Source organism: Cucurbita pepo, chromosome 18, assembly GCF_057944985.1.
Source record: "Cucurbita pepo subsp. pepo isolate OVF chromosome 18, ASM5794498v1, whole genome shotgun sequence".
NCBI lineage: Eukaryota > Viridiplantae > Streptophyta > Magnoliopsida > Cucurbitales > Cucurbitaceae > Cucurbita > Cucurbita pepo.
In genome coordinates, this window is record NC_141815.1 from 8,515,407 (window position 1) to 8,526,321 (window position 10,915).

At 38.0% G+C, this 10,915-nt stretch overlaps 2 protein-coding genes across 3 annotated transcripts; both read left to right on the plus strand.

The window, feature by feature from the left end:
* Nucleotides 1-524: 524 nt before the first annotated feature.
* LOC111779608 (protein FATTY ACID EXPORT 2, chloroplastic) lies at nt 525-4,790 on the plus strand. Its single transcript, XM_023659687.2, has 4 exons — nt 525-717; nt 868-1,137; nt 1,292-1,426; nt 4,440-4,790. Exons 1-4 carry the CDS (start codon nt 594-596, stop codon nt 4,577-4,579), a joined length of 669 nt encoding a protein of 222 aa, XP_023515455.1. The 5' UTR covers nt 525-593; the 3' UTR covers nt 4,580-4,790.
* An 810-nt stretch (nt 4,791-5,600) lies between these two features.
* On the plus strand, nt 5,601-9,400 carry LOC111780717 (uncharacterized). Of its 2 annotated transcripts, none has more exons than XM_023661194.2 (10): nt 5,601-5,975; nt 6,125-6,181; nt 6,278-6,345; nt 7,316-7,532; nt 7,610-7,704; nt 7,941-7,989; nt 8,080-8,139; nt 8,671-8,721; nt 8,820-8,898; nt 9,107-9,400. In XM_023661194.2, exons 1-10 carry the CDS (start codon nt 5,895-5,897, stop codon nt 9,175-9,177), a joined length of 828 nt encoding a protein of 275 aa, XP_023516962.2. In that variant the 5' UTR covers nt 5,601-5,894; the 3' UTR covers nt 9,178-9,400. The 2 variants fall into 2 exon arrangements, with proteins under 2 accessions (XP_023516962.2, XP_023516961.2); XM_023661193.2 differs by having other exon boundaries at nt 5,611-5,975; nt 7,607-7,704.
* The last annotated feature ends 1,515 nt before the right edge of the window (nt 9,401-10,915 follow it).

Genomic DNA, 10,915 nt, shown 5'->3' on the forward strand with positions numbered 1-10,915 from the left:
CAACGAATTTTCTTTTTTAATATTTCATAAATTTATTACATAAAATTAAAAATTAAAAAAATTGCTATATATCTCTAAATTTAGAAATATATTAAATATTTCTTAAAAGTTAAATACAAAATTACTAGGATATTATAAATTATTATTTTAAAATTCATTTATTGCGTTTTTTCCCTATACTTTTAATATTTAGTGTTAATAAATTATGAGATTGAAACCAAGGAAAATTGGCGCTAATATTTATTTATTTATTTTATAGTAAAAAATTAATTTAAATTCGATGACTTAAAATTCTAAATTAATGATCGTTTCAATTTACACCATTCATTAAATAAAAATTATTAAATAAAATTCAAAAGAAAGGTTGAAATAAATAAATAAATAAATAAATAATTTTTTTTCTAATTTAATAATAGGTGGAATTGGGAGAATTCAATAATCTACAACTGCTCGAAATGATTCAGACAAAATTATATATATATATATGTATGTATGTATGTATGTATGTATATATATATATTTGACTTCCACAGTCTTCGCTCGAAAATCAAAACCCATTTGGAGGTTTACGGGATTCTGGAGGAAGAAGGAAAATGGCGGAGGTTTTAGCCGGAGTGTCTCAGGCGTCATTAGTTTTCCGGCCGCGAGTCGGTGGAGCTCTGAGGAGCAACAATTTTTCAATTAGACGCCTGCAATTTCAATCTACAATCGGTAGAGGTAAGCAATCGTGTTTTTACGGCATCATTTGATACTCTTCGTAGATTTGCGCTGTTTATCCGTTTCGGATCGTCATCTAGATTTAATGTTAGTTAATTACTTAATTAATGCGATGATTGAAACACATTCTGAATTTCATGTTTTCCGTAGGGATTTCCTTTGATTGTAAGAAAGTAGTATCTGCTATCCGTGCGACCGACTCTGAAAATGACATCGAGATTTATCCAGACGCCACTGGCGGTGATTCTTCTGATAAAGGGATTCACGGCGATGGAGGAGGTGGTAGCGGCGGAGGTAAAGGTGGTAGAGGCGATAATGATGGCAATAGCGGGGAGGGAGAGGAATCTAATGACAGCAGCCGGAAGAAAGCTTTGTCAATGTCGCAGAAATTAACTCTTGGATATGCAGCACTAGTAGGAGGTTCTATTTTCCATTACTTATTTCCTTTTTTTTTTTTTTTTTGTTGTTGTTGTTGTAAATTTGAAGCGAAGGTGTCAATTATGTTCATACGGAATGTATTATAATTGTTCTTGGTTGCAATATTAATTCAGTCCTTCTCCTTTTCACTTCGCAGTTGGCGGCTTAATGGGATATTTGAAAAGTGGCAGCCAAAAGTCGCTCATGGCAGGGGGAGTCTCAGCCTCACTGTTACTTGTCGTTTATAAACTGCTCCCCAGCAACCCTGTTCTTGCATCGTCTCTGGGTCTTGGTAAGGATTGGTTATATCTCTTAACTAGCTCCCGTTTGATTACTTGTTTGGCTTTTGAAAATTAAGTTTATAAATACTGTTTTCACTTATGAGTCCTATTGTTTTGTTAGCAATGTTTTCAAGATCCATGACAAGTTTTAGAAACTAAAAAATAAGTACCTTTTAGAAATTTGTGTTTATTTTTTAAACCTGGCTAGAAACTCAATTGTTAGATGAAGACCAATGCAAAGAGGTTGCAAGAAAACAAGCACAAGTTTCAAAAACAAAAAAAAACTAACAATCAAATGATTATTAAATGGACCTCGATTGTCATACGTTTTTCCTTATCACATAGCTGATATAAACTGTCCTATTGGGAACTTCCAGTTCTTGAATCCTTATTAGAAACAATGAGCAGATACACTTCGTTTTGGGATGTATATGCAATTTCTAGCTATGAATAACAAGTTCTCCCCTCTTCTTTACATTAAATTTGGTTTAATGGAAAGGAACGAACTCGAGTGTGTCCATAATTAAGTTTTCTACGCCAAAGTAGATTGGTTGCTAGTCTTTCATAGGAAACGACGAAATTAGTTATGGAAACACTATTAAGCGTCCCGGTTAATTCGTTCAAAGACTAGTTATATGGATTTGCCAGAGTTTTCAGAGTGTTTGTTGTGGAGTTTGTTAGTGGCAGTGGCAGTTGAATACAAAGGAAAGCGTGGTAAGTGAAACATGAGGAGAATATTGAGAGTTCTATGTTAATCTTCCCTTAGGTCGTGGTCCAGTTTCCTTGAGTCGCCTCTGATCTTATTGACAATTTGTATCTTCTTATTTTGGTCATTCTATATAAGGCCTGGTTTCTTGAAAACTAGTAGCGGAGCATTCATTCTTTAAAATGGAGTCAGAATTTAGAAAAGAATTCTTGAGCGGAAATGATAGTGTTTTGGCATCAATTTGTTGCCAAGTGGGATTGGGATGCAATCAAAGCTGGATATGAGTCTACATTACAGATACGTGGTCCAAATTATTTCTAGATTATGAGATTTTGAGTATAACCTTCGATGTTGGTCGTGTTCTCAGTTCATCTCAGTTCACCTTTCTTATCTGTAGTTTTATAGCAAAAGTTGTGCTGTCGGGATTCTTTGTTGGGGAAACTCAATTGCTTAGCTCTCACATTGGGAATACCAAAAAGAAAGAAAACACAAGTATCAGAAAGATAGAAGGAAATGTATTGCAATATCAAGAGAAATCACAATATCAATAGCCTTTTGAGAGGACTATATCTCTCCATCGCGTCCCATAGTCGGACAATTCACCACAATGATCCTTTTTTTCCCTTAGATCCTGAACTCTCCCTATTTAGAATCAAGTTACCCTGCAATAATGTTCTGTTGGTCAAATGGTTGTGGTGGTTTCATCTAGAATCCAATTCCTTGTGGCAAAAGGTTATAGTGAGTAAATATGGGTCTCCTTTTGAGTGGAGCTCAAGTCAAAGGCACATCCAGAAATCCTTGAAAAAGTATTGTTGAGGATCTTCCGTTCTGTTCTCTTGCTGTTTGTAACTTAGTTGGAGATGGCAGAAACGTTTTTTTTGGGAGGATAGATGGTTGGAGGATAAACATTGCTGCTATTTATTCTCTCGGTTATTTCATTTGTCCTTGATGAGAAATAGTTTGGTGGCAGCTGTTTTGGCTCAGTCCACATCCTCTCCTTCGTTGGGGTCTAGTTGAGCTTTGTTCAATAGCGAAACACAAGATATTATTGATTGTCTATTGATATTTGGTGTAACAGTTCAAGCCCACCGCTAGCAGATATATGCTTCGTTCTCCTCTCCAATCGATGTGGGATCTCACAATCCACCCCCCTTCGAGGCCCAGCATCCTCGTTGGCACTCGTTCCCCTCTCCAATCAATGTGAGACCCCCCAATCCACCCCCTTCGGGCCTAGTGTCCTCGCTGACACATCGCCCGGTGTCTGGCTTTGATACCATTTGTAATAGCTAAAGCCTACCACTATCAGATATTGTCCTCTTTGGGCTTTTCCTTCCGGGCTCCCCCTCAAAGTTTTAAACGGGTCTGCTTGGGAGAAGTTTTCACACTCTTATAAATAATGTTACGTTCCCCTCTCCACTCTACTGATACACATCGCCCGGTGTCTGGCTTTGATACCATTTGTAATAGCTAAAGCCTACCACTATCAAATATTGTCCTCTTTGGGCTTTTCCTTCCGGGCTCCCCCTCAAAGTTTTAAACGGGTCTGCTTGGGAGAAGTTTCCACACTCTTATAAATAATGTTACGTTCCCCTCTCCACTCTACTGATACACATCGCCCGGTGTCTGGCTTTGATACCATTTGTAATAGCTAAAGCCTACCACTATCAAATATTGTCCTCTTTGGGCTTTTCCTTCCGGGCTCCACCTCAAAGTTTTAAACGGGTCTGCTTGGGAGAAGTTTCCACACTCTTATAAATAATGTTTCGTTCCCCTCTCCACTCTATTGATACTGTACGTTGTGTTGAGATGACCTTCCATACTGAGGACAAAAATCAGCCTTGATAAAGAATGGGGATGGACCACGTTCATCATCTCGAGGACAAGGCGATACTTTATTTATGAGTAGTGTAGGCATCTAGGATAGTTGGTTCATTAGCTATATGGGTATCTGGAGTTTCCTTCCGTGTTAGTTGTGGGACTCGATAGTGCTTAGCGGTTTTAAACTAGGGAATAGGATAGCGAATGAAATGTAAGGTGAAGATTGAGAATCTTGTAATGAGCTTGGCCCATGGAAGGCTTTCAGATTCTTAAGTTACCTGCAGCTATCCCGTTTGCTTGCTTTTCGGCTTTTAGCCATTTTATACGAGTTTGGACTGTTTCGATTCAGTCGAAACTTTGCAAAATAGTGCTTAGTTTCATTTCAATATTTCCTCTTCCACACGAGTAGCTTAGAATGATTATACATAAGGTCATTGTTTTAACTTAATCTCCTCGTTTCATCAAACCCGTCTCAACTTGCTTTTATTCTTAATCTACAGGCCTGTCTGCTTCGCTACTGGTAGTAATGGGATCTCGTTTCAAGAATTCGGGGAAGATATTTCCAGCCGGTATCGTATCTCTCGTGTCGTTTGTAATGACTGGAGGTTACATGCATGGAATTTTACGTAGCGCGCATTGAATGTATGGCGTTTGATGAAAAACTGGTGAGGATAGTCATAAACTGTAATCGGCAGATGTGGTTGTTGCTGTAGAATCCTTTTTTTCTGTGGATTGGAGTCTTAGATCTGTGGAATTGATTTTGATGTGCCTTCAACTTTGTTCTTCAAGTACCTTTATGCAACCATATGAACAATGGTAATAATACTAGACTTTCAATGTTCAAAGGTTAATGAACAGGCTTGTTCTTGTTCTTGTTCTTTCCAGATTTGGAAGCTGCTTTTGAATGGAATGGTGTAAAAATTTGTCTGTTCAACCGTTTTAGCACAAATTTTATTTTTCAATGGAAGATTTCACAATCTTTTAAGCTTATAAACACTATTTTGACTTTTTTTTTTTTGTTTTTTTTTTATGGTTGAGTGCTCTCCCCTCGTCAGAAACTAATCGAACTTAGATTATGTGTGGGATGCAATCCTTAATAGTCCATGGTTGGTGAAAGTCCGTCAATGTCGCAGGGACTCATTCTGATTGAAACAAGAGATGGATCTTAACCAACTTTCAGATATTCGTGATTTGAGGGAAGCCAAAAGATGGGAGCGCAAGGAGCGAGCCTTATTAAAGAAAAAAAAGCCCCTCTCGAACAAAGTAAGGGATTGAGTAGCGTGAAAGCCACGACTTCTGTTCGATGTACCATTTGAACTCTCCTTTGTTGCATGATTTCTTCCTTCCACCTCTCTTCTACAAATGGGTGGAGACTAAGGGATATGGACGTTAGAGCTGTCTAAAGCATTATTTTTTACGCATAATCCATTTGCTCAACATCATACGTCGTTTGTCGTAATTTCATTTTTATTTATGATAGATTTGATATTTATTATTCATACCTATCTCTTGGAAATCAACTATAGGATCTAAATTAATGACATCTAGCTAAACAAAAATGGTAAAATTATAATAATGAAAAGAATGATTTTAAGAGGAAGAAAATCACATTTTGAAAAACCTTCATAATCAAAATTCAAGGAATTGATGATTTTAGTCTAAAAAAAAGAAGAAGAAAATTGATGATTTTATTATTTATTTGGAATAATTGTTAATTTGGATAAGACATTTGATTTATTTATTGTAATAAGTTGCGAGGAATTCAGAGGCGATCCGCTACCAGTTTCTTTCTGAGCTCTGCAAAACGGAGCATTTGACTGAGTTCTGAGGTCGGAGGATCACTACACTCCGGCGGACATGACGGTGGTTGCTCACCGTCAAATTTGATCGAAAGCATCAATACAAGAATCGGAGAATCGAGCAATTGAGAGGATCGATCGGCGGAGATCCTAAAAATGTCGGTGGAGCCTCCTCCTTTCCAGGAAGCAGCGCGCTGCGATGTCTGCAAATGCAGTTTCAACACCTTCCGGCGAAGGGTACCAAATTCTATTTCCCCTATAATTTAATCGACTTTGATGACATCGTTCAGATTGAGCTATTGCATAGATGACTGATTCCGATTCTTTTTCGAGCTGAGATTAAACGATTGTTCTGTGTTTTTTTCTCTTCAAATCATTATTTGCAGCATCATTGCCGATGCTGTGGAAGGACGTTGTGCCACGAACATTCTTCTTTTCAAATGGTATTATTCGTTCCTCCTCCTAGTTGATGGCTTGCTAATAGGGAACTTATTGCGATCTGATTGGTATATTTACGTTCTTGTTTGTGGGAAATTCAGGCCTTGCCGCAGTTCGGTATTCAATCCTCTGTTAGAGTTTGTGGTGACTGTTTCAATGTCTCCTCTCAGTAAGTCATGTATAAATTTGATCATACGCTTTGTCATACTTTCTTTTCCTTGAGCATTTATTCAAGAAAGGATGTATTTCTTAACGTCTGCTTGATAATTCATTTCATCCTGCATAAATAATAAGCTCAGAATTAAAGTGCGCTTAGTACAAACTGAAATGGAATGATTCCATGCGTTATTAACTGTTTCTTGCAGCTTCTTGAACTTGAAATTTCTTGTTAGAGGATTCGAGTTCTATATTATTTTTTCCTATAAATATACTTGAAAACTGAAGATTAGAAGCTTAAAAATCCCAACTGGAATCAGGCGTTCTTGTACCAAGGACTTTGGTTTGTACGAGAATCCCGAAATTTTGAACTTTTCGAACCTGTTTATGGATGATATTCAGGACGTAGAATCTCTGGTCATTGTTTCTGTTGAAGACGGTGCCTACATCAATGCATGTTGTTCATGGAGTTTGCACTTTTACTATATTCTATTTCTTATTTTTTAGCTTTCATGTGAAGGCACCATTGAAATTTTCAGTGGGTTTCCAATTTCATCGACGATGAAATTTTCCGCTCCTGATCATCTTATCCTCTACGAATGAGTGAAATTGAAACCTACGTTCTAAAACATTCTTTGAACGCTCTTTAAAGGCTCAAAGTAATTCAAAACCACCAATGATGAGGTAGTTGGATATTTGTGTGATATGAAGGCTGTTGCTTGTGGGATGAAGCATAAAAGCTCTTAGATCAGTCATCAGCTCGTTCCTCTTGGATTTAGATATAAAAAATTGTATACAGATTTGGAAAGTCCTTGTCTTCCCTCGTTTCCCCTTAAATTCTTGTTCTCGTCTCAGAGGTATCCTTTGAGCGCTCAATTTTATGCAGTGATTGAACCTAGCATTTAGCACCGGTCAGTCCTTCTATGATTCAATGTATAGATTGAACCTAGCGTACTGAATTTATCGAGTCTGCCATATTACAGATGCAGAGAAGTTGGTCAACCACCATCGTTAGCTGTAGTCGATCAAGTTGCAGACACAGTTTCCAAACTAAACCTTGATGGGGATGTAAATTCTGAGCCTAAACCAGCTGTGGAGCATCAACCTGCGTTCGGCATTTCAGATTGCAAGTGTGGAATGCCATTATGTATTTGTGAAACACCAGTCGAGTCTATGGAAACAGAAGCAGTTCCTTCGCAGGTTTTAATATTAGTAATTTCTAGTTCTCATGTATGAGCTGTGCCCCTCATGGAATTTGATAATTCTTGTGGCAGAAGAAAACAGCTTCCACCTCTACTCAGTACAATTCAAAACCAAAGAAGAGTGATTCCAATCTAAGGAATAGAGGATCCACCTCCAACAGCAAGCTTCGGTATGTTAGCAATCTGTTTTATTCTAATAGGTTTGTGTCTGTCTTCTCTTTCATGCCCTGTACATGGGAAAAGTTAAGTTTATCACACTCCTTGATGAGTTCGTATGACTTGGGTCAAGTGGCATATTTTCTCATTGCTATCATTCTTTGGTATATACTCGCTTTATCGCTCGTATTATTGATTTTGAGGATAAGTCCGATCTTAATCTGCAGTTGTAATTTATATTATTAAACAGGAATCTTGCAGCAGATGAATCGAGGATTAATTATGAAGCAAGTGGCGAGGTATATAGTCTGTATCGTCTTAATATTCCTTTCGTGTCTGTGAAAGGGTTTAAAGTTCTGCTTCATCTATAGAATTTCACTTTCTTACAGGGGTTAAGGGAAGCTATCAAGAATGGTGATACTATTGCTGTCAAGAAACTTTTGAGCGAGGTACCAAATGCCTTCATAAAAAATCAAAGTATGTAATTGTGATGTCCCCTTGCAGACGCGTTTTAAAGCCTTGAGGGGAAGCCCGAAAGGGAAAGCCCAAAGAGGACAATATCTGCTAACGGTAGATCTGGGTCGTTACAAATGGTATCAGAGCCAGACACCAGACGATGTGCCAGCCTTCTTGGTGTTTCCCGAATGGGGGTAGACACGAGGCAATGTGCCAGTAAGGACGCTAGCTCCAAAGGGGAGTGGATTTGGAGGGGGTCCCACATCGATTGGAGAAAGGAATGAGTGCTGGGCACCGAAGAGAGGTGGATTATGATATCCCACATTCGTTGGGGAGGAGAACAAAACACCCTTTATAAGGGTGTGGAAACCTTCTCCTAGCAGACGCGTTTTAAAGCCTTGAGGGGAAGCCCGAAAGGGAAAGCCCAAAGAGGACAATATCTGCTAGCGGTGGATCTGGGTCGTTACAATAATAGAATTGGGTCGTTACAATAATAGAATTATTTACTCTTCTCATGTTGGCAGGGCGTAGATGCAAATTACCATGACAAACAAGGACTGTCTTTGCTGCATGTGGTATAAAATCTCTCTTTCTTCCCCCCCACCCCAGCAGAACATAGCATTCATGCTGGTTTAGAGGTATAATATTCCGATCAATTTTCATTTGGATGTAGGCGGCGGTCTTTAATCAGACTGATATTGTTTTTGCCCTCATTGAAAGCGGGGCTAGCCTGGACTACAAAAATGCTCAAGGTAACTAACTACTTGTCAACGTTTCTTAAGAAGGGATACGAAAAGAAAAGGTCACTGGATCTTGCGAGATGAATGGCTCTTTTTTAGCGCGTTATGGTTTGTCGGTGTATAGTACAAGATAGGACCGAATAACATGTTACACTATTTGATAATTACCTAAGAGAAAGCTGAGATATTGCATAATGATTCATTGTTGCCACTGCCACAGGAGAAACGCCATTGGATTGTGCTCCAGCTTCTTTGCAATATAAGATACGAGAGAAGATGGGAGGGCAGTGAAGAAGGAGGAAGCAACTATCCACATATCCAGGGAGATGACATCCCATATTTTTCTAGTAAATACTTCTATAATCTCTGCACCAGAGTGCTTTACTTTTCTTTTTTTTGTTCCCTTCTTTTTGATGTCTCATACTCTGGTAATGGCAGATTATTGGGCTGTCTCTGTAGAATCTCTCTTTCAACATAACTTTTCAGCAATTATAGACCATAAATCGTTACATTAGATTATCCTTTTAGATATCCTCCGTAGTTAGTGTTGTTCCTAACTCGGATAGTCTTTGGTGTTTAATTTAGAGGCAGTTCGGGAGCTTAGTCGAAAAACTGGAAAAACTGTCGAAATAGGTAGAAGTAAATTTAGGTATCTCTCTCTTTCTCCACAGTAAGATCTTAGTTTGTTCTTATGCTTCATTTGAGAACCCACATTAGTTCGAGAGAAGAACGAAACATTCTTTATAAGAGTGTAGAAACCTCTCCCTATAGACGCGTTTTAAAAACCTTGAGGGGAAGCCCGTAAGAGAAAGCCCAAAAGAGGATAATCTCTTTCTCCACAGTAAGATCTTAGTTTGTTCTTATGCTTCATTTGAGAACCCACATTAGTTCGAGAGAAGAACGAAACATTCTTTATAAGAGTGTAGAAACCTCTCCCTATAGACGCGTTTTAAAAACCTTGAGGGGAATCCCGAAAGAGAAAGCCCAAAAGAGGATAATACCTGCTAGCGATGGGCTTGAACTGTTACATTAAGTGCAGTATCTCAATTTTTACCTCAATTTTTACTTTGGCTGGTGTAGGGGAGGATCGAGTTACAAAATTTTATTTGTGGGTCTGTGGTTTGTAAAGGGTGTTGGGGGTGGGAGCTGAGTTAGTGGTCATTGGAGCAAGTGAAAATTTGAAAGGACTTTGAGAATCAGTTAGACCCAAGGATATTAAAATTTTACGAGTTTTCTTATAACTACCGAGTATTATAGGCTAGACTCAAGGATATTAAGATTTTACGAGTTTTCGTACAACTATCGAGTATTATAGGCTTAGACCCAAGGATATTAAGATTTTACGAGTTTTCTTACGACTGAGTATTATAGGCTTAGACCCAAGGATATTAAGATTTTATGAGTTTTCTTACAACTACCGAGTATTATAGGCTTAGGCAATTGTTGCATAAAACTAGTCGAAGTATTGCCCCGAGTTGATCAGATCTCAGGAATTAAAGCAAAAATTTTGGTCCATGCCCCCATGACTTTGGGATATTAACTCTATCTGACACAGAATTTGCCAATTGGGTTTATTGGGATGCTCCTAAGCTTTTTGATTCTATAGGAAGATGCTGGTTGGTATGACCCTTTTTCAAATATTTGTCAATTTGACAAGATGCTCGATTTTTCTATCTATCGAAATACTTTGATGAGAAGTTATTTGTATATTGAAGTATTCGTTAGGTAGAAAAAGGAAAATGGATTTGAAGTTAAAGTTTATCGAGTTCTTCAAGTCACGAAATCTTTTAAAAACTCCTAATTTGAATACTGTCGAAGATGAAAGTTGCTCCTAGTTTGAATGGTGTCGAGGATCGAGCATGAAAGTCGATTGAAATGACTCGGTCAAATTGTTATATTTATTTGTCCTCTACTTTTTATCTTCCCCTCACTACTTTTTCTCTCATCCATCATCATTCATCCATTATCATAGAATAAAGTTGGAAACAAAAGCATTTGTAAATGGTTGGTGCTAAATTATATGGTATAT

Excerpts from the sequence above, each read along its gene's own strand:
- LOC111779608 (XM_023659687.2), top strand. The coding sequence starts at position 594 with ATGGCGGAGGTTTTAGCCGGAGTGTCTCAGGCGTCATTAGTTTTCCGG. Across the intron at positions 1,138-1,291 it reads ATATGCAGCACTAGTAGGAG|TTGGCGGCTTAATGGGATAT; the intron begins GTTCTATTTTCC and ends TTCACTTCGCAG. Across the intron at positions 1,427-4,439 it reads TGCATCGTCTCTGGGTCTTG|GCCTGTCTGCTTCGCTACTG; the intron begins GTAAGGATTGGT and ends CTTAATCTACAG.
- LOC111780717 (XM_023661193.2), top strand. The coding sequence starts at position 5,895 with ATGTCGGTGGAGCCTCCTCCTTTCCAGGAAGCAGCGCGCTGCGATGTC. Across the intron at positions 6,346-7,315 it reads TGTTTCAATGTCTCCTCTCA|ATGCAGAGAAGTTGGTCAAC; the intron begins GTAAGTCATGTA and ends GCCATATTACAG. Across the intron at positions 7,533-7,606 it reads CAGAAGCAGTTCCTTCGCAG|AAGAAAACAGCTTCCACCTC; the intron begins GTTTTAATATTA and ends TTCTTGTGGCAG.